The following is a 25,103-nucleotide window of genomic DNA, read 5'->3' on the forward strand; positions in this document are numbered from 1 at the left end:
TTTCTCTTTAAGGTTGAAAATATAATATTTAAATACAATACAAACACTCCCCAAAACCTAGTGTCACTGAGTACATGAGTATCTAATATGAATACAAGTCAGAAAAATATAGTATATAATAGTCTGAGACCAAATACAGTGAACAAAGAGATAGAGAAGGAGAGACAAGGTCTGCAGAACACAACAACTACCTCAAAATCTCCTGAAAATCAATCGAGCGAAAGGATCAACACCCGCTATGTCCGGGAACACCTAGATCTGCACACGAAGTGCAGGGTGTAGTATGAGTACAACCAACTCAGCAAGTAACAATAATAAATAAGGAACTGAAGATGGTAACGACCTACACAGTTATGGTTCATTTCAAGTAATTCCAGCAAAGAATAGACATGCTATCAAATCTGGTAGTTTAATGTCAAATCATTTTTTATATAGTTCTTATTCATGTAATCTGTATATCAACAATCTTTCAGAGATTTCACAACATTGACAGATAGAAACTAAGTGCAACAACAAATGGAAATCAAATACAACCTCTTAGGACAACAACCAGTCACTGGGCTGCCAGCCCTCATCACTCACTCTCAATGGGTACCCGCGCTCACTGGGAGTGTACAAACTCCGGAGGGGCTCCTTCAGCCCAAGCGCTATTACTAGCACGGACAACTCACGTGCCATAATATAAATATTTGGATCCACACGGCCAACTTACGTGTTGCACGGACAACTCACGTGCCATTGTATAATATAAGGATCCGCACGGCCAACTCATGTGCTATAGTATAATATAAGGATCTGCACGGCCAACTCACGTGTTGCACGGCCAACTCACATGCTATAGTATAATATAAGGATCTGCACGGCCAACTCACGTGCTATGGTATCAATATTTCACAATCATGCGCTCGACCTCACTCAGTCATAAATCTTTCCAGTCTCTCGGGCTCTCAATAATCATGAAATCAGCCCAAACAACAATGATATGATGTATCAATAATAATAACAGAGACTGAGATAATATGTGCAAGTAAAAACTGAGACTGAGTACATATAGCATTTACCAGGCAATTCAATAAGTAAGCAACCTCTATGGGATCCAACAGTACTATCACATAGCCTAAGCATGATTTGTAACATGATTTACAGTCAAATTTTATCAACACATAGAGAAACTATAGCTAACAACAAATTATTCAACTTTACAGTTTCCTGGGACGGACCAAGTCACAATCCCTTCGGTGCACGTCCACACGCCCATCACCTGGCATGTGCGCCACCTCCAAAATAATCACATGATACCAAAATCTAGGGTTTCATACCCTCAGGTCCATATTTAAAACCGTTACTTACCTCAAGTCGTGAAATTCTTTACTCTGCTATGCCCTTGCCTCGTGAATTGGTCTCTAAACGCCTCGAATCTAGCCATAAATAATTCGTTTCAGTCAATAAAATTTATTGGAATTAATTCCATAATAAAATAATAATTTTCCATAAAAATCCGAAAATTAGCTCAAAAATCGCACGTGGGGCCCACGTCTCGGAACTCGACAAAAGTAACAAAATCCGGAAGCCCATGCAACCACGAGTCTAACCATACCAATTTTACCAAAATTCGACCCCAACTCAACCTTCAAATCTTCAATTTAAACCAAGAGGGTTTTCAAACTTTTTCAACTCAATTCACCAATTAAATGATAAAAAAATCATGGATTCGAGTACTTTAACCATTAATGAGTTAAGAACACTTACCCTGTTGTTTCCTCTGAAAATCACCCAAAAATCGCCTCAATCTGAGCTCCAAATCGTTAAAAATGGAAAATGGGATTTCTGAACTTTAACTTTCTGTCCAGACCTCCCTTCTTCGCGAACGCGACAGGTCCCTCGCGTTCGCGAAGCACAAAATGTGCTGCCCAATATTTGCTCTTCGCGAACGTGAGACGCTGCTCGCGAATGCGATGCTATAGAGAGCCCTTCTTCGCGAACGCGAGCTCCCCTTCGCGAACGCGAAGGCAAAAACCCATGCCCACTATTTTTCCCTTCGCGAACGCGATGCACAATGCAGCTCCTCTTCGCGAATGCGAGACCCCATCGCGAACGCGAAGAGTAAATCCTTCTTGCCTGAAATTCCTCTTCGCGAACGCGAGGGCCTACTCACGAACGCGAAAGAGAAAATCCGAAAAATGCAGCAACAGATATCAGCAATCCCACCAAGGCCACAAATGATCTGTTAACCATTCCAAACTCACCCGAGCGCCTCGGGACCTCAACCAAATATACCAAGAAGTCCTAAAACATCATACGGACTTAGTCGAATCCTCAAATCACATCAAACAACACTAAAACCATAAATTGCACCCTAATTCAAGCCTAATGAACTTTAAAATTTTGATTTTCTACAAACAACTCAGGAACCTACCAAATCACGTCCGATTTACCTCAAATTTTGCGCACAAGTCACAAATGACATAACAGAGGTACTCAAATTTTCAGAATTGGATTTCGACCCCGATATCAAAAAGTCAACCCCCCGATCAAACTTTTCAAAAATTCAACTTTCGGCATTTCAAGCCTAATTTCACTACAGACCTTCACATAATATTTCGGACATGTTCCTAAGCCCAAAATCACCATACGGAGCTATTGAAATCATCAAAATTCAAATCCGAGGTCGTTTACATATAGGTCCATATCCGTTCCACTTTTCTAACTTAAATTTTTAATTATGAGACTAAGTGTCTCATTTCACTCCGAATTCCTTCCGGACCCGAACTCACTAACACGATAAGTCATAAAACAACTATAAAGTATAAATTGAGCAGTAAATGAGAGAACGGGGCCATGATACTCAAAATGATCGGTCGGTTCGTTACAGTTATTATGGAAAGGTGTATTGGGGTTGGCTATTACTATACGTGATAAGATCATCTACATTACAAGTTATTAACAAGTTAAAATGTATTTTGTAATTATTAACATTTATGGATCAAACGGTAATCTAGCCAATAAGTCAAATTCGAGTCCAATGGTTCCAACCAGCCTAATTCCAGTACCCTTTAATTCTAGTTAAACCCCCACAATGGAAACTCTTGCAAATTAGCCCATATCAAATTCGCTCATTCACTTCCACCACTTTAGCATTGTAGGACATAACCCAACAACCAGAGAATTTAACTCATGCTTATATGTAAATGATTGAACTAATAGAGTAGCCACAATATTCATCAATCTACAAAATAAAATAAACTACACTAATTCTCGCCCATTTAAAAGGCAAAAAACAGATCTGAGAAAACGAAACAACTAATCGAGAAAATAAAATATCAATAAACATGGTTTGAATCACAACATACATGAAACAACTTATATATGAAATTGATAAAAGTCATAGTAAAGAAGAATATGAATGAACCTTTCAACAAATTTCTTTTGAACTTTTATTCATGAATAAGCCTCTCAATACAACCCCGAAGCAAAGCTGACAGCAAACTCTAATCAAATTGGGCTCGTAAATCTAAACGGAAACCTCGACTGAAGACACGCAAACTCGACCTCTGACGACCTTGTTCGCAGATGGTTTTGTGTGGCTGGATGTTGGAGTTTCCAGCGTTGTTTGTGACTATTTTTCTACTCATTTTGGGAGTGGTTTGGGTGACGTTTTGGGGTTGTTTCAAGGTGGTTAAGGGCTTCTTTACATGGTGTTTTTTAGCTGTGTTTATGAAGGTTTGAAGGCTAGTTTTTGGCTGATTTCGCTGGGAAACAGAGCTGCTTTTGGAGGTCATTTTTTGGACTGTTTTGGGGGTGATTTCGGGCTGGAATTTGAATTGGATTTATAGCCGAACCGCTGTTACGTTTTTGCTCATGTTGCAACTGATTTTCAATTGATTAAAGAAGCTTTAGGGACTGACTTTCATGGCTAAAAAACAGGAACTTTGGAGGGTGTTGAGGGTGGTTTAATGGAGGTATTTTTAGGAAGAAGATGAATATGTGGTCAGGAAGAAGAAGAAGAGGAAGGCAACTAGTCTTTTTGGTGTAGAAGAGAGATTCGTTTATGGAGGAAGTTTGGTGTATTTTAATGGATAAAATAGGGTATGGGGTTTGTGAGTGGGGGACAAGAAGTGGGGGACATGAGTGGGGGACAAGGAGAGGGAAAGAGGAGTGGGGACACACGTGGAGAAAATGGGAGCGGGAATGAGAGAGTGGGAAGTGAGGTATTAGTGAGATGAATGAGAAAAAATTCAAGCATAGTCAAAAATTATGTGCTTATAATTATTATATCAACTTATCTTGCTCTATAATTTCTTACCCTTTGATTTATGTTATTGTCTATTGTTTCTTGTACTTTGATTATCTTATTTATCTGTGATAGCTATTGCTCCTTTTTAGACTGCTTTATCATGATTTATTCGCTTTCATTACTTTCATTTTCATATTGCATTGAATTAATTGTCCTTATCTGACCTCTTTTTGCCATGTTTTCTCTTGAGTCGATGGTCTTTCGAAAACATATCTACCTTCCAAGGTAGATGTAAGGTCTGCGTACACTCTATCTTCTCATACCCTACTTTGTGAGTTTTCACTGTGTATGTTGTTATATATCAACTTATTAAATTCTTGAGTCGGTTTTATTATTTTACCTTTATTTTATATTTTTTTATTGAAAATTTGTTGTTGATATTCTTACCTATGGCCTCTCTCTGAAAGTTGGCTTTAGGCCCCCAATCTTGTTGAGAGGACCCTGCTTACTCCTACCTTTAAGAAGGCATAGAGACTATTTTCGGTGTGAAACTTATGTATGAATATTAATATATAAAACTATCTAAAGATTGAAAATACTTCTAGATGTGCAGATGATCTTTCCGAACAATGGATCCATAAGCCATCATCTCAGCAACTTTATTCTTATATAATGTTGATTGACAGAGTCCACTCCACCCCTTCTTCCCTGGGGGAGGTGTTATGGGATTGAATTTGGAAGTTCACCCATCTTTGTTTTTAGTAGTGTACGAGTAGGGAGACTTAATACATTAGGGGCCTAAAGTCAAATATTATTTAGAGGCCTTAAGTCTTTTTCTTATCTTCAAGAATCATACATATTTTTATGTAAAGTTTATTTTCCTAACTTGTTTGAGATAATTCATTGTAAATTGACAATATAAACAATCTATTTAATCTTTTGGTGAAACATTGTTTAAAGAGTTCCATGTTGAGGTTGTATTAACGTTTATGTCCTTCTTTCTCTTTTTTTAAATTGTGTGATTAAGTAATCTCATTGATATTTTCTAGTTGACAAATTTAAATTCTAAAGTAATATATAATATAAAAGTAATACCTCTGTTAGCTAGGTAAAAATAACAAATGTCAAATTAAAAGAAAAGGATAATAGGCAATGAAAACAATAAAGCATGATTTTAGAAGCTGAATTACTTGATATTAAAATAAAATTTCATAGCTCTGACGCTTAAAAACTTAAGAAAGAATGAAAAGTATGTGCAATTTAATCTATTCAATGTTATTTGTATTAATTTTTAGAGAATAGACAGTTTAATATGCAAAAGAAAAGAATGTATAAAGTATAAATTCAAATATGAGACATGAGAAAAAATAAAATTATATTGATGACAAAATATAAATTACTAAATAATTACTATTTAATAGTGCTTTTGACATAAAGATCTTATTTTTAAAATTTTAAAACATTCATTATTTTTAAAATGAGGTCTCACTAATTTGGGGGCTAATATATATATATATATATGACAATAGGACAGAAATAAAAGAATCACGGATGGGCTGCCAATTTAATGCGTATTGCGTCGTCAAGTGAAGTTGTTTGAATCTGAAACCTGCAAATCAACTCCAAGTAACATTATATATTAGTAGGATTTAAGTTATATAAATCGATAGTATAAAGAATTGTTACACAATTTACGTGGTCAATTTAATCGGTTGGATAGCAGAATACTTTTTTAGTTTTCAGGTTATATATCGTGATGTATCAAGCTTGTTATTAAGATTTACCTATTGTTGTAAGCGAACTTAGTAAAAAAATCGTACATAACTTAAACTGATACTGTATATTATACTGTTGATATATGATAGGAATCTCCTCTCTCAGGCACTTGGTCCTTATAGGAGAGAACAGTGGAAACTCGTGAACTCTCTAGCTGAGCTTCCATCTTATTATAACAAGTATAAGTTAAAGAATGTCTTTGCCTTTTTTACTTTTTAAATTATTTTCTGCCCTATGAAGTACACAAGATGCGCCAAATCGCTGTAACATACCTTATCTTTGTTGTCAGCATTTTCTTTGTTCTGTCAACTTGATACTTGATTATTTTTTTATCTTACTCCTCCAGCATTCACATGATTATTCCTTCTTGCTTTGCTAACACCTACACACAGAAGAGTAACTCTTTTTCTATAATACTATCAATCACCTAAAGATTACTGCAATCATTCATCCATAAAAAGTGGGATTATTAATCTAAAAAATAAGATGTAGATTATCTGTCACAATAGGTTACTATGCACTCATTTTGTAAATATTCTTTATACTATCCGTATATATATTAGTTAAATCCTATAAATATAATCAGGTCATCGTTAGCCTCGGATTATTACTGAGACATTTTCATCCCCGTCACCTGGAACTGTTTGCTGGGCACTCATTAATTTCCATTTCAATCCTTACTGCTCATTTTAAGTTAAATTCTTGAAGTATAACGTTCGTTATGCACCAAAATAGATGTCACTGTTCCCCGTCAATATCAATAGCTAACTTTATAAGCTATAGGAGATTTGTTGAAATTGTCAAAAGTCCCACATCGGTGGATAACAATTTTGAATGGGAATTTCACCCTATAAAAGGAGGCATAATGTTTAGGATTTAAACACACCTCTCATTTGCCTTTTTATCTTCTTAAGGCATTTGTATCTTCTCTCTTTAGTATTATTTCACTTGTAATTTTAGAGTGGAATAAAATATTGATTGTGTCCGAGGAAGTAGGCAAAATTGGCCGAACCTCGTAAATTCTGGTGTTCTTTTATTGTTGTCTTATTGTCTTGTTTATTATTTAGTGGTTGTCATAATTTTTGGTATAGTAGTTGTGACTCATTCACACTATATACATTTGACTTCCGCAACAATTGGTATCAGAGCCAAGGTAATATCTAAGTATGCTCTGTGGTTGCAGCATAGTCTGATCTTCCACATCAGAAAAGATCTATCTTGGTAACTGAGTCAAGGTTCTGTCTGAATATGCTCTGTGGTTGCAGCTTAGTCTGATCTTCCACACCAGAAAGGAAATAATCTTGATTTGTGTCTTCAGCTACTAAATAATATTTGTGTCAAAATGGGAGACAGTAAACAAGAAGAATCTACATCAAGTGTCAATAATACGTCGTTGGCATCTTCGCTTATGACAAGAATTGTGTCAAATGCGAAATTTACGGTAGAAATTTTTGACGGGTCAGGACATTTTGGGATGTGGCAAGGCGGGGTTCTAGATGTTCTTTTTCAACAAGGGCTAGATCTTGCCATTGAAGAAAAGAAGCCAGATGTTATTGGAGAAGAAGATTGAAAAATTATCAATCGTGTTGCTTGCGGTACCATTCGATCCTACCTTGCTAGAGAGCAGAAATATCCATACACAAAGGAAACTTCTGCAAGTAAATTATGGAAAGCACTGGAGGATAAATTTTTGAAGAAAAACAGTCAAAATAAATTGTACATGAAGAAGAGACTGTTTCGCTTCACCTATGTTCCTGGTACCACAATGAATGAACATATCACCAGTTTCAATAAGTTGGTCACAGATTTGCAAAATATGGATGCAACTTTTGATGATGGTGACTTGGCCTTGATGTTGTTGGGGTCACTTCCTAATGAGTACGAGCACCTTGAAACTACTCTACTCCATGGAAATGACGAAATTTCTCTCAGAGAAGTTTGTTCGGCTTTGTACAGCTATGAACAAAGAAAGGGAGAAAAATAGAAGGGCGGAGAAGGAGAAGCACTAATTGTGAGGGGTCGTCCTCAAAATCAAACGAGGACTAAGAAGGGAAGATCCAAGTCGAGATCTAGACCCAGCAAAGATGAATGTGCCTTTTGTCGAGAAAAGGGACACTGGAAGAAAGACTGTCCAAAGTTGAAGAATAAGGCCAGAAATAACAATGGAAAGGCCATTATGGATTCAAATGTAGCTGATTGTGATGATTCAGACTTCTCATTAGTTACAACAGAGTTATCAACATCATCAGACATATGGTTGATGGACTCGGCTTGTAGCTATCATATGTGTCCCAACAAGGACTGGTTCGTGAATTTTCAAGAAGGAGAATATGGAGTCATCCACACAGCGGATAACAGCCCTCTTACCTCATATGGCATTGGTTCAATAAGATTAAGGAGCCATGATGGAATGATCAGAACATTAACAGATGTTCGATATGTACCGGATTTAAAGAAGAATCTCATCTCTGTGGGAGTCCTAGAATCAAAAGGGTTCAAAATCATTGCAGAAAATGGAGTGATGAGAATATGCTCCGGTGTACTAGTGGTAATGAAGGCCAATCGGAAGAACAATAACATGTACTGCTATCGTGATAGTACAATTATTGGGACAGCAACAGTGACATCCAGTGATGACAAAGAGGCAGAAGCAACCAGGCTATGGCACATGCGCTTGGGACATGCTGGAGAGAAATCCTTGAAAGCTCTATCTAATCAAGGATTGTTAAAAGGCGTAAAGACTTGCAACTTGGAGTTTTGCGAGCATTGTGTCAAAGGGAAACAGACAAGGGTTAAATTTGGTACAGCGATCCATAATACTAAAGGCATTTTGGATTATGTGCACTTTGATGTTTGGGGTTCTTCCAAAACACCTTCATTGGGTGGGAAGCACTATTTTGTAATATTTGTTGATGATTTTTCCCGAAGAGTGTGGGTGTATACAATGAAGAGGAAAGATGAAGTGTTGGGAATTTTTCTCAAATGAAAAACGATGGTGGAGAATCAAACAGGCAGGAGGATCAAGTGTATTCGCACAGACAATGGAGGTGAATACAAAAAATCATTTCAATAAGGTCTGTAAAAATGATGGCATCGTCCGACACTTCACTGTCAGACATACACCACAACAGAATGGAGTGACAGAACGTATGAACCGGACTTTACTGGAGAAGGTACGGTGTATGTTATCCAATGTTGGCTTGGGCAAAGAATTTTGGGCTGAGACAATTACATATGCATGCCATCTCATTAATCGTCTACCATCTGCTGCTATTGATGGAAAGACACCATTTGAAAAATGGTATGGAAAACCTGCTATAGATTATGACTCTTTGCACGTGTTTGGCTCAATTGCATACTATCATGTGAAAGAGTCAAAATTGGATCCGAGAGCAAAGAAGGCTATATTTATGGGGATTACTTCTGGAGTCAAAGGATACCGCTTATGGTGTCCAGAGACAAGGAATATTATATTCAGCAGAGATGTTACCTTTGATGAATCTGCCATAACAGATAAGGTGACAGTTGAAGATGTCAAACAAACTGGTGGTGCATCAAAGCAGGTGGAGTTTGAGGGAAAATTTATTTTTCCTACACAAGAAGCAGAGGAGGAAACTCATGAAGATTACCCTCTGGAAGAAGAGCCAGTAGAGAGGGAGATTCCAACTCAGGAACCTCGACAATAACTTGAATCAATAGCAACCAGCAGACCAAAAAAGACAATAACGAAACTTGTTCGTCTCATAGAGACGGTTGCTTGTGCAACCTCAATTGTAGCTGATGGTATTCCTACCACTTATAAAGACGCAATCCAAAGTTCAGAAGAAGATAAGTGGAGGATTGCTATGAATGAAGAAATGCAGTCCCTTCATCAGAATCATACATGGAAATTGGCCAATCTCCCGAAGGGAAAGAAAACAATTGGGTGCAAATGGGTATTTGCAAAGAAAGAAGGATTTCCTAACCAAGAAGATATTCGCTACAAAGCAAGATTGGTGGCCAAAGGATATGCTCAGAAGGAGGGAATTGATTACAATGAAGTTTTTTCTCCAGTTGTAAAACATTCCTCCATTAGAATTATGTTGGCTTTGGTAGCACAGTTGGATTTGGAACTAGTTCAGATGGATGTAAAAACTGCGTTTTTACATGGAAACTTGGAGGAGGAAATCTATATGAATCAGCCAGAAGGATTCAAAGTTGCTGAAAAAGAAAATATGGTATGTAAACTTGAAAAATCATTGTACGGATTGAAACAATCTTCTAGACAATGGTACAAGCGATTTGACAAGTTTATGTTGCGGCAAGGGTACAAGAGAAGCAAATACGATCATTGTGTGTATTTGCACAAACTTAATGATGGTTCCTTTGTATATCTTCTCCTATATGTTGATGATATGTTGATAACTTCCAAGAATTCGGAAGAAATTGATAAGTTGAAGATTCAACTGAAGGAGGAGTTCGAGATGAAGGATCTGGGTGAGGCAAAGAAAATTCTTGGCATGGAGATAATAAGAGATAGACGTTCAAAGAAACTCTGTTTATCTCAGAAAGAATATTTGAAGAGAGTACTACAGCGTTTTGGCATAGATAAGAAGACTAAGCCAATTAGTACGCCACTTGCTCCCCATTTTAAGTTAAGTACTACTATGTCGCCAAAGGATGAAACTGAACAGGAGTATATGTCAAGGGTACCATACGCAAATATTGTTGGTAGCTTGATGTATGCAATGGTTTGTACGAGACCTGACATTTCACAAGCCGTTGGAGTTATTAGCAGATATATGCATAATCCAGGAAAGGAGCATTGGCAAGCTGTGAAATGGATTCTACGGTATATTTATAGTACTGTAGATGTTGGGTTAGTTTTTGAGCAGGAAGGCAATCGGTCTGTAGTTGGATATTGTGACTCAGATTTTGCTGGTAATCTGGACAAACGAAGGTCAACTACTGGTTATGTGTTTACTTTTGCAAAGGCACCAGTTAGTTGGAAGTCTACTTTGCAGTCAACAGTTGCTTTGTCTACAACAGAGGCAGAGTACATTGCTATTACAGAGGCTGTGAAGGAGGCAATTTGGCTTCAGGGGTTGCTAAAGGAGCTTGGTATTGAACAAAAAAATATTATAATTTTTTATGATAGTCAAAGTACTATTCAATTAGCGAAGAACCAAGTTTATCATGCAAGGACGAAGCACATTGATGTTCGGTATCATTTCGTACGAGAAATCATAGAAGAAGGTGGAGTCACGGTGAAGAAAATTCATACTACGGAGAACCCTGCTGATATGCTGACAAAAGTGGTGACTGCGGTCAAGTTTCAACATTGTTTGGATTTGATCAACATTGTTGAACACTAAAGATTGAAGATGAAGACACAACCAAAATTTGTTATTGAGAGAAAATTGAAGATGTGGAATTTTGCCAAGGTGGAGATTTGTTGAAATTGTCAAAAGTCCCACATCGGTGGATGACAATTTTGAATGGGAATTTCACCCTATAAAAGGAGGCATAATGTTTAGGATTTAAACACACCTCTCATTTGCCTTTTTATCTTCTTAAGGCATTTGTATCTTCTCTCTTTAGTATTATTTCACTTGTAATTTTGGAGTGGAATAAAATATTGATTGTATCCGAGGAAGTAGGCAAAATTGGCCGAACCTCATAAATTCTGGTGTTCTTTTATTGTTGTCTTATTGTCTTGTTTATTATTTAGTGGTTGTCATAATTTTTGGTATAGTAGTTGTGACTCATTCACACTATATACATTTGGCTTCCGCAATAGTACTAACACGAAATTGTCGAGATTACGTACGATAAGCTATAACGTTAATATCAATAGCTAACTTTCTAAGCTATAACTAGTACTAACATGAAATTGTCGGGATTACGATAAAAGTGATTTGAAATTGTAACTAGGCATCGCCAAGTATAACCTATACTTGTAAATCAATTTTTTGCGCTGATGAATCGTTATGTATAATTGATGGGGCAGCGGACCCTTTTTTTGGCGGGGGTGGGGGAGGGGATTTAATTTTAACTCTTATACACTGCAGCGCAATTTCTTTAATACAATGTTAGCGTAATTTAATATGTTTTAAGAAGTTAATTACTTACCTTATTTATCAGGTTACAAATCTCACTTATTATAACTACTTACATATAGTTACTATTAAGAAGATCTTATAGGGTAAAGATTATTTATATTGTCATCATATAGAAATTATTTTTTTTTATTTTCAATGGTTCTTAAATTATCTCATGTATGTTGAACCCATCAAAATAGATGAGATGTGCCAGAATTGCGAATATGAACCCATAAAGTATAAATTCTAGATCTGCTTCTGCTCACTATCATGCCTAAAATACGGTAAAATATAGCTCCATGAGCAAAAGCTCCTGACAGCTTGGAACGAGCATGAAGAGATTAACGATACTTCTTTATTTGAAAGGAGGGGGAAAAATGTAGAATTCCATTGGTACACTTTGAGCTAATGATCGTTTAGGCAGTTCATACACTTATTATTTTCTTCATGTTCCACTTTGACGTCCCCTAACATTATTCTACTACTAAAACTATAGGGTCATGGAATCTCACACTAACCCCTTAACCCTCCAATTCTCTTCTTTTTCCCACTCTAACTTCACTTCTTAGTACTCTTCCTTCTACCCAATCATCAACTTTTCCATGGAAGAATCATCTCCACCACCACCACCCTCTTCTAAATCTCCGTCGTCCCCATCTCCGCCACTTAAAACCTATAAACTAACAGCTTCTTCAATATGCTATTCAAAATCAACCACCAATATTTCTCCTTCTTTCTTCTTCAAGCCTTGTAATTGCAACACAACACCACCAATTAACATCTTGAAAGACATTTCATTCACAGCTTATCCTTCTCAGATTCTTGCCATTGTTGGTCCAAGTGGTGCTGGAAAATCCACATTACTTGATATTTTAGCTGCTGGAACTTCACCTACAAGTGGAACTCTTCTCTTAAATTCTGTCCCCCTTCATAATCTTTCTTCTTTCCGCAAGCTCTCAGCTTATGTCCCTCAACATGATTCTTGCCTTCCTCAGCTCACAGTCTCCGAAACTTTTGCCTTCTCTGCCCGTCTTCTCAACCCGAAACTCACTGATGTTTCATGCATTGTGGATTCTCTTCTAGCTGAACTCAGGCTTACACATTTGACTCACACAAGACTTGCTCATGGCCTCTCAGGCGGAGAAAGAAGGCGAGTTTCGATTGGTTTGAGTCTACTCCATGATCCTGCAATCTTACTTCTTGACGAACCAACTTCTGGTCTTGATAGTAATTCAGCTTTGAATGTAATGCAGACACTCAGATCAATCACTGACTCACGTCAACGTACTGTGATTTTGTCCATTCATCAACCAAGTTTCAAGATTCTTGCCACCATTGATAAAATTCTCTTGTTATCAAAAGGAACTGTTGTCCATTATGGAAATCTGTCTTCTCTTGAAACTTTTTTACTTGAAAATGACTTCACTGTCCCTCCACAACTGAATTCTCTTGAATTTGCTATGGAAATGCTCAACCAACTCAATCAGAAAAAACACTTTACACCAATAAGTTTACCCCCTTCATCTCCTAAAAATTCCACCACCACTGTTTCTGAGACAAAAACAGGAAAAGTCAGATATAGGAGTTCAAGAATTCATGAAATAGCTGTTCTGTATAGCAGATTTTGGAAGATCATATACAGAACAAAACAGCTATTATTAACAAATACGTTACAAGCTCTTGGAGTTGGTATTGTTCTAGGAACAATTTACGTCAATATTGGATTTGGTAAAGAGGGAATTGCAAAAAGATTCGGACTTTTTGCTTTCACTCTTACTTTCCTTCTTTCTTCCACAACTGAAACTCTTCCAATCTTCATACACGAAAGGCCTATTTTATTAAGAGAAACTTCAAGTGGGGTTTATCGATTATCTTCATATCTTTTAGCAAACACACTAGTTTTTCTCCCCTACTTGCTTGTTATAGCAATCTTGTATTCAGTTTCACTTTATTTCTTGGTTGGTCTTTGTGCTACGTGGCAAGCTATCACGTACTTTGTTCTAACAATTTGGGTCATTCTTTTAATGGCCAACTCTTTCGTTCTCTTCTTGAGTTCTGTTGCTCCCAATTACATCACTGGAACTTCACTAGTAACGTTATTTCTTGCCGGATCTTTCTTATTTTCCGGCTACTTCATATCGAAAGAAACCATGCCTAAGTTCTGGACAATGCTGCATTATTTGTCTATGTACAAGTATGGCCTAGATGCTTTGTTAATCAATGAGTATTCTTGCCTTGTGTCGAAGTGTTTCGTATGGTACGATGAGAAGAGCAAAGTATGTATGGTAAGTGGACGTGATGTGTTGGAACAAAGAGGACTACATGAAAGACAGAGATGGACAAATATCTATATCTTGATTGGGTTTTTCGTATTTTATCGATTACTTTGGTTGATGGTATTGATCAGAAGAGTTTCAAGATTGAAGAAGTGAGATCCATCACTTTCATGAATACCTTGCTTGTTTTTATAAATCTTCTTTTTTTTTTCCTTGCTTCTAAAATGATTCATGTAACAAAAATAAGCCTAACTTGTCTTCGAAGAGACCACCTTGTTAATTTTTAGCACTTTCTCCGTCTTTTGTTTAATCCTTTCTATTCTACTTGTTCTTTTTTCTTTTTCAAGTGTTAATAATTTCCTCCTCTACGTTTCAGAACACTTCCTATGCATTGTATCTACGTCTATTTGTTTACATTTAAATCACGGGAGCCTATGGTTAGTGGAATGTTAAACTTTCAAATCCTTGTCTTCCTTGTCCGTTTGGATTTGGCCATTATATGAACAGTACTTTTCATTATTAGTGCCTTGCACTAAGTTTTGTTCTGACAATTTTGACATGTACATTTTTGTTCTGACAATTTTGACATGTACATTCATCATAATTATACTCCCTCCGTGGCTCCGTCCCAATTTCATTTTCTTGAGGGTCAATTTGATTAATTTTTAATGCTAAATTAGATTAGATCAACTTAATATTTTAAAATTAAAATTAAAATATTCATATACTATATAAAAAGTACTATAAGTGTCGATTCTTTTCATATCTATCATGAAAAAATATATTTAAAATATTGGTCAAAATTCACATAATTTTAATCTTGAGAAGCGAAAAGTAGCCCACATAAATTGGGGAGTAACATATTTGGTCGTTGAATCATTGAATATGGATAGTTTCACGGCTGCTTTAATCAAATGACAGGGTCGTTATTTTATTCCAAATTGCACTCATGTTGGCGAAGCTATCTGGACAAAGACAATGGAATAAGGAGTAGCGAAAAACTCAACCACGAAAATTTAACAAACAGCGACATCACGGGTACGAATCTCAGCGATGAAAATGAAAGAAAAGGGTGTGAATAATTCGAGGATTTTGTCGTTATATATAACATATAATAGCTTTATTAATAATTATTGCCAAGAAAAGAATCAGTAGGGGCCTTTTGTCTGGTGGTGTAGTACTACTTCAAAGTAAAAATGGATGGCTTTGGTTTGCTGTTGTTTGCTTGCTTCAGCAATTGAATCAGTGTTTGTTCACGGGTTGTTATTCTTTTGCTACCACGTGAACCTTTTTTTCTTAATTCTTTTACTACCCCATATATATATTGTGTTCACTGGATCAACCCTATTACCCCTGACAAAGACAAAGGGAAAAACAAAAGAAATCAACAACTAAGAGGATAAGTCTATGAGAAGAGAAAACTATATAAAATAAGTCATAACACAGGAAAACATAATTTCCTTCGTTCATATAGAAGGCAAAGTTGACCAAACATTTTGAAAAGGAAAAGAGATTAGTCATAGCCTGAACTCCTTATATGAGAAAGATCCATAGCTATTGCTATCGCACAATCCTTTGTATAGTCAATTATTGAACCATGAACAAATAACTATTCAATATTAAACTTAGGGAACAAATTTCGCTCAAAGCTTTTATAACCGTGACTTTCCCTTTGACAAAGCTATTTTGTTTCAATTAAAGAATTTTACAAGGTGGCTGCACGTTAGAAGAAGTGCATAAATAAACTCTTTAAAACTATCATTTATATAGATAAACGAAAATACAGTTTCACGTTTTTAACTTTTTTTTAAACTCTGTGTAACTGCAGTGCAATGGACAATGTAGTTATTTCTATGCCGTAATGTTAAATTAACAATAGGTAACTAAATCATAACAAGTCTGATATAATAAACTGGATATTATTTTCAACTACGTACAAGGTTCAAGGAGAGAGAAAAGTGAATTAGACTGCTTGCTCTAGTACAAAAATTAAAGCATCATCATTTGTTGTCTGTCTATTTCGCATTGCTCTTTTTGGTCCAATTATAACGTTACCGTTTTATCCGATCAAGCCACTTGTGTTCATTTGTACATTTCGAAAGCGTCATTTAGAAAAGAACACCCCAATTTTAGAGAATTTCAATACAGTTCGCTTCGTAATTCATGTGGCATATCTTTTCCCACTTCTGAATTTTCTCTGACTTGTATATACAATTTGTTCAAGATGGGTGGATTTTATGTTGAATGCAAGGCAAGCTTATCTGTAGTGTTAAGAGATCAAAACAATGGATGTGATATCTTACAGGTGTCAGCCTTGAGTTCTAAGGAAACAGTCCAACATGCTATGAGCACTGAAGTTTAAAAGCCACAACAACAACAAAAAAATAAAAAATTCCCAGAAGTGATTGACCAAGAAACAAATCCAGTTTAAGAATTAACTGCGAAGCCTTTTACTGTAGAAACTAATTCAGTGGCTTCAAGCTGAGGGAAGACCAACACACTGATAAATGGAGGTATCACGGATCCACCTTTTAATACTTTCTTAGACCTTAGAAGTGAGCATCCGTTAATTACCAATTCCAACAAGGGGGTCGTCGAATGGTATGCAACAGAAAAATAGCAACTTCACTCAAGTTACCTAACTTATTGAGCCAAATATTGTAGAACCCTGCTAAATGCCACCTTCTCTGTGCACCCAAAACCACGAGGACCACCTTGTACCACATTCAACAACCTTCAACTCCCAATATGCCATTAATCCATCCATTTATATATGCACCAAAAGAATCCCCCGCTGCCTGCGAAGGCCTTTCGGAGATGGACCAACTGAGTGACGAATTGGATAACCCATCCAGTCCTCTATCGCATCGAATTGACGAATTCATTCTCTTGTGTAAAACCAGTGAAGGTGCTGTTTCTTTTACATTAATCCCTCTAAATTTACCTTATAAAAAAATCCATCTACACTTAAACCCTGGTATATCCAAAAAAAAGGGGGATCCAAATATTAAAAAGAAGAAATACTCGATTAATATGGAAATTCCATTATTTTCTAAAATTATTCATTCAAAGATTATACATCGTGTTCACAGTTAATTCAATACTCATTCAAACAGCTGGATTCTGTTATCATCATTCTAGCGGATCTCTGGAAAGGAGAAGTAAAATCTAGGAAACATGTTAATAGAGATTGTGTTTGAGAGCAGTTGGCATTTGGAATAGTGGTACATTAATAGTGTTGATAGAAATGGACCCAAAAAAAACATAAATGCGGATGGAAGAGCCAAAGGAGCTTAAAGGAAACACACAGGTACTTCCCGTGGAAAAGAAGACTTGTAGAATAAGGGGTCAGAGAAATTAATGGACAGTGGCAAAAGGATTTTCAATGACTAAAACCATATGCTGAATCAGCGAGTTAATAACAAAGGTGACAGTGGCAGTAGGATTTACAACGGGGAAATGGGCTTACAACAACAACAACAAAAAACCTATTGTAATCCCACAAATAGGGGTCTGGGGAGGGTAGAGTGTACGCATACATTTACCCCTACCTTACAACAGGAAAATGAGTTTAATGAGTGGAAATGTAGAGTCATACATTATGAACATTCCAACAATTCTAATAGCTCATTGATTTAAAAAATATATATATCTATACTTGTTACCACCTGTCCAGGAAAAGCAGGACCAAACAAATTGGAAGTATAGTAGATCTCACACTAGGGTTATGAATTCACAATATGGATTTTTCTGGAAAAGCACTATTAGCTTTCATTGCCCTAGTATGCTCTGTTACTTGATAGTCAAATCTGGAATGGTACCTGTGCAGGTCCAATATTTAAAAGCAAGCACAATTCACATTCATCGCGAAGTACCTTAAACTTGTAAAAGGAGTATTTTACCAGTCTTCATTGTGCTAGTGTATACATACCACGTAAAAGTTCAAAGGATAAGCTGCAAGTAAAGAATGTAATGCGGACCTAGTCCAAGTATTATTGCTTCACCACATTTAGCTAAATGAAAGAAAATATGCTAAAAGTAACAAAATGAGATCATACAGTGATCAAGCAAACACAATTGGCGCAACGCTTATCCAAAGTTGGTGCTGCAAGTTTCGAGATATTGTTGAACCAATCTTCCATCATAATAAGGAATCATTAAGCCAACTGCAGCATGGGATGCGTGCATCCAATTGATCCTGAAGGTATTGTATTCCACCATGGAAATATCAGATTATCGAATGCGTAAAAGCAGCAAAAATGTAGAATTAACTTTCATATTCTTTATTAAAGTTTATAAAGTAGAAAAGTTTACCAAGTTATGGATAATGAACAATGAGAATTGTACCTTGAGATATTATCCAAGACCTCTAACATACTGATCCAGCGTAGAATTAAATAGCTCACACCTACATAAACAGGGACAATGTATCTGCTCAATGGAAATTTCACCGGGAAAAAGAGACTGCATTCTTTCTTTCAAGAAGAACCCATAAAATCCTAAAATGTAAGAAATCATTTACAGTAAATACTTCTTCAAGCATAAACGTGAATTATGCACATCCAAATGAATGCTAATCAAGATCAAAGACATACTAATTATTTTTGCAGAAGGTGCATAAAATATAAAGCAGGTAATGTATTAAGTCCAAAACTTTGAAGAAAACTTCTGAGGGAGAAAAGGAAAAGATCCAAAAAGTTCAAGCCCTTCAACACCATAGAACATCGCAATATCATTTTTCTTGTCTTGAAGAGACTTCATGAACTTTTAAAATGAAATGCCTCAAAAGCAACTTTTGAAGAACCAAAAAAGAAGATATCCTGGCAAGTTCTCAAGTTTCTTTATTTCTTTTGAATTCGAAATCACCACCAAACATGTATTACTCATGACATCCCTCTATTAGATACTTGTTCATCATTTCAGCAGCAATACTCAGATTGATCAAGAAACAAAATGCCTCGTTCCAAATTAGCCCAGTATGACTTTTATATTTAACAAGAAAAGAACCATGATCTTCCAACATCACGTTATTCTTCAAGGACTTCTTTTTTCAAATAACATGGCTAGGTGGAGCCGTGGAACTACGGTATAATACTACGGAAACAAAACAACTTTAATCAAATGTTGACAATCCTTGGCAGCACAAATGCAACAAATTTATAGCAATAATAACATATTTTAGCAGTATGTAAGACAAACAAATCCTGCACATCATTGGAAGGCTTAAACTGTAGGACTTAAGGACTCACTTAATACTAGCTCCTGGGGAGTAGAGCGGATTCTTCACCACATATTCAACATATAAGTTGTAAATGTACTTCAAAGATTCCCTTAGATCACCAGTCCTAGGATGCATCACAAGGATGATCTGCAGAAATGAAACATAATTCAGACACGTATTGAATATTTACCTCTAGTTTTTCCTGCTGGTTCTCTTTCACCAATCAAAAGAAATTCAGACACGTACTGAAAGTTTGTGAAGTTGAATAAAACCATTATGTGTTTGTCGCCTATCGAAGAAGAGGATAGGAACCAAAGAGTATATAGTCATATACAGTTATAAGGCAATGCCAAGAACATGTTCTTATGTAACAATTAATGTAAAATAATTAGCAAGACATGGCCTTCAAACATAGAACAATGTTTGTAATATGACATTCTCTAGTAGATAAAATTAGCACCCTTCAAGGACCCTGACATGCCTACATAGATAACAGTGCCTCTCATCAGGATCCTTGATCCTCGTTTTATCTCTGTTAAGATATCCTAGGATTTGGATTTGCATTACTCAGGGATTTGATTTGGAGTTTATTCTGTAATTATACACTTGCCAAAAATGTATACATTGTAATGTGCATAAATTCCCAATCAAGCTTGAGGGAACAATCAAGCTTTTCGGCAAAGTACTCTCTAATTTCTTCATGGTATCAGAGCCAGACCCATCCCAATTCTTGGTTTAATGACGCGCCCCCATATCATCTTGACTACGCTCCAATTGGTAGGCATGGGCGTGTGGGGCGTTAGCTTCCTACAAGGTAGTGGATGGGGGACTTGGTCTCCTTATATGGCCTTGGGCAATCCTTGCCTCATAAGCTAGCTTTTGGGTTTGAGTTAGGCCCAAGATCCATTTTCTTATCATGTAAATTCCTGATCAAGCTTAAGGGAATAATCAAGCTTTTCAGCAAAGTACTCTCTAATTTCTTCAATCTCCAAATGGAATGAAGCAGGTCTTTGTTACTAAAAAAAATAGGAAAAGGAAGCAGCCCTTTCTTCCAAGAATACACCATCTGAGACCTCAAATACTATGAATGGAAATGTTTGCATCATGGCAAGTTGAGCTGGAAGAATTCAGAGAGCCCTAGTTACTCTTTCAGGCGGAGTAATTACAAGTTACCTTCATAGCTCATATAATTGAGAAGAAATCAATATGGGAAGAAGTTAAAACTATGACCAAAATCAAGTACCACTTAGGGTCTTATCACTAATACTACATGGTGCACAGGACAAAGTAATTATGTCAAATTTACAATCCACAATAAGTAACTTGACATCTGAATAGGGTCATTCTTTTCCTTCTTCTTGAGGAAGTAAGATCATAGTCAACATACGGATTAGCAGACTCAAGTCAGCTGATTCAATTTTTTACCTACATGGTAAATCTTCAGTTCCTCCAAGTGCACACACTACAAATCCCTGATGCAGCTTCAGTATATCTACATACTGATTGAGAGATCAAATACAGTGAAAGAAGCATGCCGGCCTTAACAAAACAAGTTTATTTGAACATTACAGAAGGAGCTTCCGACTTGTCTTCTAGAGAATAAGGTGGATAAAATGTAGTTCCACATGAAGAATGTAAAACTGCAAAGATTAGGCCATATGGTGGCTAGTGATGGCTGCTTACATGAGAGTGTAGCCAAACAAATGTTCTCATCAAAGAAACAGAGCTCAAAATCATGCAACCTCCTTCATTCAATAAGAAAGCAACTGCAAAATATATATTTTTTCTCTTCAAAGACCTCTTCTCGATTCGGTCATGAAAACTCATGCGAGCAACACAAATAGCCTCATGTTGTTATTGGACGTCTTCCTAAAGGTCTTTTAATTGGTAAAGCTCTTCTCCTTTTCTCAATTTGATATTTCCTTTACAGAAATCTGTAGATTTTCTTTCCTACTACCATCCATGAATCACTTGGAATGACATTAGACATATAGCAATATAACGTGTTCTTTTCCTTCAGTTCTTTGAACTGAATGTATCTCTACTATCCATATTTTCTTCCAACCTAGTAAGATAAGGCTTACATATATATCACAATCAGAAAATAACCTCATAACAGACCCAAAATTTAGTAACTTCTCCACAATACCACACTATGAACTGCCCACTAGCCCTTGCGTAACACAGTTACAGCAACAACAAATAAGTTGGCTAAAATAAAAGATGGCATTAGGATAGAATGTCTAATATAGTTAGACGTCATCAGAAAATAACTACAGAGACTAATATAAAGCATAGATACGAATTTCCATTAGTTAATATCATTCGATCAATTGCATCACAGTACTCCTGACAGAAAGCTGACGATCATGGTATGATAAGACCTAGAACAATTTCAATGGAACTTATCAAAGAGATGGATCACAAACTGACCTTTATTCCAGACGGACTTTCCATGAAACTGAGTTTATAGGTATTAGTACGAAAGCTATGAAATGAACATCCTTGTCCAGGTAATTGTGGCACCCCAAGGTTACCTTTTTCAGCACTGCCCAAAACATATTTGAAGTGAGAAAGACTACATTTTGACAGTAATATTATGCCTTCAAAATAAGTGGTATTACAACAAAAATGTCCTAGGAGCTTAAGGTTAGTATTTTCTCAAACTAGGTGAGTTGGCTATATAAATCCTCTATATCGATTCTATTCTATTACGTATTGACACATTTCATTGGAATATTAAATACAATTGTTAGATCAAATTAATCCAATTGAGCAATAAGTTTAAGTAGAAAATGAGACCTTGTGGGATCCATCTTGGCAGTTAAAGATTTGAGGGAGAAGAGCAAACCAAACATAAGCTTATGGTCCTGCTGAGGGTTTAAGGTCTTAAGGGGACGATTCCATTCCCTGTAAAGAAGACACACTCCATTCCTATTGAATACATACAGCATATGTGCATTATTCCCGGATACCGTCGGCGGTGGCGGCGACGGGCTGATCTCTGATCCTCCGAAGAATTGCATCTTCTCCTAATACCCAACCACAAAACCCACATCAGAATTTCATAATTTGACAGCTATTTTTTCAAAATTAAATGACCAACTGAGAAGACCCAAGTGATTTCAGAAATAACCTAAATCTAAGCACATTTTCATAAAATGGAAACAAGGAAGAAGATACCTTCACTGATTGATGGATTGCTGATGGCTACTGAAGAGAGAATTTTGATTTAAAAAAGAGAATGCGCCTTCAATTTCCTTCTGGTCGAGTTAAAACTACTCCTATTCCAACAGCGCTGAAGGAACAATTAGCTGGGACAAAGGACTGCACCTTCAATTTCATTTAACATGACCGTATTTGACTAACATGAAATTTAAGAATAATAAAATTGTTAATACGTAAGATAAATGTATGTATATTACTATATTTTATGCAACATATTAGTTAATCTTTTAATTTCTAACATGTCATATCACTTTTACATAACAGATTATCAAAAATAAAATAAAGATATTATTAATTAATTCCATAATTCTTCCTAGACAAATTAGAAAGGAAAACTTTGCACATATTTTTTTTTTAAAATATACAGTATACAATAATAAAAGAGGGAAGATTCCAAAAAGTCACAAAATATTATAATTCGATAAAGAAATAGGAGAGGCCTCTGTACATTATAGTGAACTAACTAAGGTCGAAAAAAGAGAATGAAATGTATACTCTTAGCTGTTTTAAAAACTAATAGCCAATAATATACAAACATTAGTGAATTTCTCCATAGTGCGGTCATAAGAAACATTATTTTGGAACCACAGCAAATCATCAAGTTTCGACACGAGGAATTTATTTTACTAAGAATTGAATTGCCAGATTTTTTTCAGATTAATTACGAAATTGTCACTGAATTCGTATTTAAAAACCTACACTATTTTCAAATACATATCTCCTTCATTATAAGGATTAATTACGAAATTGTCACTGAATTCGTATTTAAAAACCTACACTATTTCCAAATACATATCTCCTTCATTATAATGTCAAATGGAGTGATTAAAAAGCCTAACTTGACTAATATTTCACGAGGAACCCATTAGAGGCATCAAAAGCGAGTTTTGGGATCGTTTGGCACAAGAAACGAGGCAGAATAATTTGGCAGAATCATATAATATTGAGGGTTTGTTCATTTGGTCATATTTTGAGTTGGGGAGCTCGGATTTAGGCGATTTTGGAGGTAATTTTCACCACATGAATTGGGGTAAGTGTTCTATACTTGATTTTGATTATATTTCATGAATCCATCTTCGTTTTTGACATTTGATTGATGATTTCAAAGTGAAATTTGGGAGACTTTGTCTAAAATTTTATAAAGTGAATTTTTTTTAGTTTTGAACATCTATTCGGAGTCCGATCTGAGTGAAACTAGTATGGTTGGACTCGTAATTGAATGAATTATCGGATTTTGTAAGTTTCGTCGGATTTTCGAGGTGCAAGCCCAGGTTTGACTTTTTGGTTGACTTTGGGCTTTTGATTAAAGATTCCACCTTTATCGATTGAGTTTGTTTCCTTTGACATTATTTGATATTCTTGAGTTTCTTTTGGCTAGTCTCGAACCGTTTGGAGGTCGGTACATGCAGGATGGTATTTCAGGAGTATTGTTTGGCTTGCTCGATAATGGATTCGGCTTGTTCGAGGTAAGTAACACTTCTAAACTTAGTGTTGAGGGTATAAATCCACGAACATATGTGTTATGTGTTTGGTGTTGAGGTGACACACATTCTAGGTGACGGCCGTTTGGGCGTGCATCGCGTAAATTATGGCTCGGTGGATTCTGTGGTACTGTATAGTTACCAAATCTTATTTCTATCCATGAAATTTCTACGTGCTAGAGTAATTGAGTTGTGATCCATGTTAGAAACTATATTTAGGCTATATGCTTATTCTGTTGGGACCCACTGAGGACACTTCTGATGTTGAATTATTTGCGTAAATTGCAATTTCATACTCAGTCATATTTATTCATTTGCATATCATATCTCAGTTTCTGTTATCATTTATTGTTACATCATGTATCATTGTTTGGGCTGATTGGGATGAGATTTATAAGCCCGATAGACTGGAGAGATTGATGTCTGAGTAAGGCCGAGGGCTTGATTGTGAGTGATAATTATGGGATTGGGTTGCACGCCGCAGCATGATTTATTGATTAATAATGGCATCGGGATACACTCCGCAACATGCCATGATTGGCTTATATTAGTGCTTGGGCAGGATCCGCCCCTCCTGAGTCTGACATACCAACAGTGAGTGCTGGTACCGATGAGTGCGAGTGCCGAGTGGTTGAGAGTGTTAAGTGATTGGGAGGTGCTGAGTGATTGAGCGTACTAAGTGAGGTTGAATACTCTGAGAGCATGAGCACATGATTTTATCACTGTGATACATTACATTTGACATGCATACTTGCATGTAGGCATAGAGATGCATTTCCTCATGCTATACAGTATTGTGACATTTAT

The 25,103-nt window shown here is 36.2% G+C and overlaps 2 protein-coding genes across 2 annotated transcripts; one reads left to right on the top strand and one right to left on the bottom strand.

Moving 5' to 3' along the window:
- Positions 1-12,470: 12,470 nt before the first annotated feature.
- Positions 12,471-14,652, top strand: LOC107784263 (ABC transporter G family member 8-like). The gene has a single exon (XM_016605363.2). The coding sequence runs from the start codon at positions 12,693-12,695 to the stop codon at positions 14,520-14,522; it is 1,830 nt and encodes a 609-aa protein (XP_016460849.1). The 5' UTR covers positions 12,471-12,692; the 3' UTR covers positions 14,523-14,652.
- Positions 14,653-18,248: 3,596 nt separating this feature from the next.
- LOC107784262 (uncharacterized) lies at positions 18,249-22,925 on the bottom strand. The gene is made up of 6 exons (XM_016605362.2): positions 22,771-22,925; positions 22,390-22,619; positions 22,021-22,135; positions 19,616-19,734; positions 18,714-18,774; positions 18,249-18,564 (listed from the first exon to the last, which is right to left on the bottom strand). The coding sequence occupies exons 2-5, from the start codon at positions 22,611-22,613 to the stop codon at positions 18,723-18,725; spliced, it is 510 nt and encodes a 169-aa protein (XP_016460848.1). The 5' UTR covers positions 22,614-22,619; positions 22,771-22,925; the 3' UTR covers positions 18,249-18,564; positions 18,714-18,722.
- Positions 22,926-25,103: the final 2,178 nt, after the last annotated feature.

The sequence above is a fragment of the Nicotiana tabacum genome, chromosome 4, assembly GCF_000715075.1.
Source record: "Nicotiana tabacum cultivar K326 chromosome 4, ASM71507v2, whole genome shotgun sequence".
Lineage (NCBI taxonomy): Eukaryota > Viridiplantae > Streptophyta > Magnoliopsida > Solanales > Solanaceae > Nicotiana > Nicotiana tabacum.

Coding starts and splice junctions, on each gene's coding strand:
- LOC107784262 (XM_016605362.2), bottom strand. CDS start 22,613: ATGCAATTCTTCGGAGGATCAGAGATCAGCCCGTCGCCGCCACCGCCG. Junction 22,136..22,389: donor GCCAAGATGGATCCCACAAG/GTCTCATTTTCT, acceptor TGTTTTGGGCAG/TGCTGAAAAAGGTAACCTTG. Junction 19,735..22,020: donor AAAGTCCGTCTGGAATAAAG/GTCAGTTTGTGA, acceptor TCATTTCTGCAG/ATCATCCTTGTGATGCATCC.
- LOC107784263 (XM_016605363.2), top strand. CDS start 12,693: ATGGAAGAATCATCTCCACCACCACCACCCTCTTCTAAATCTCCGTCG.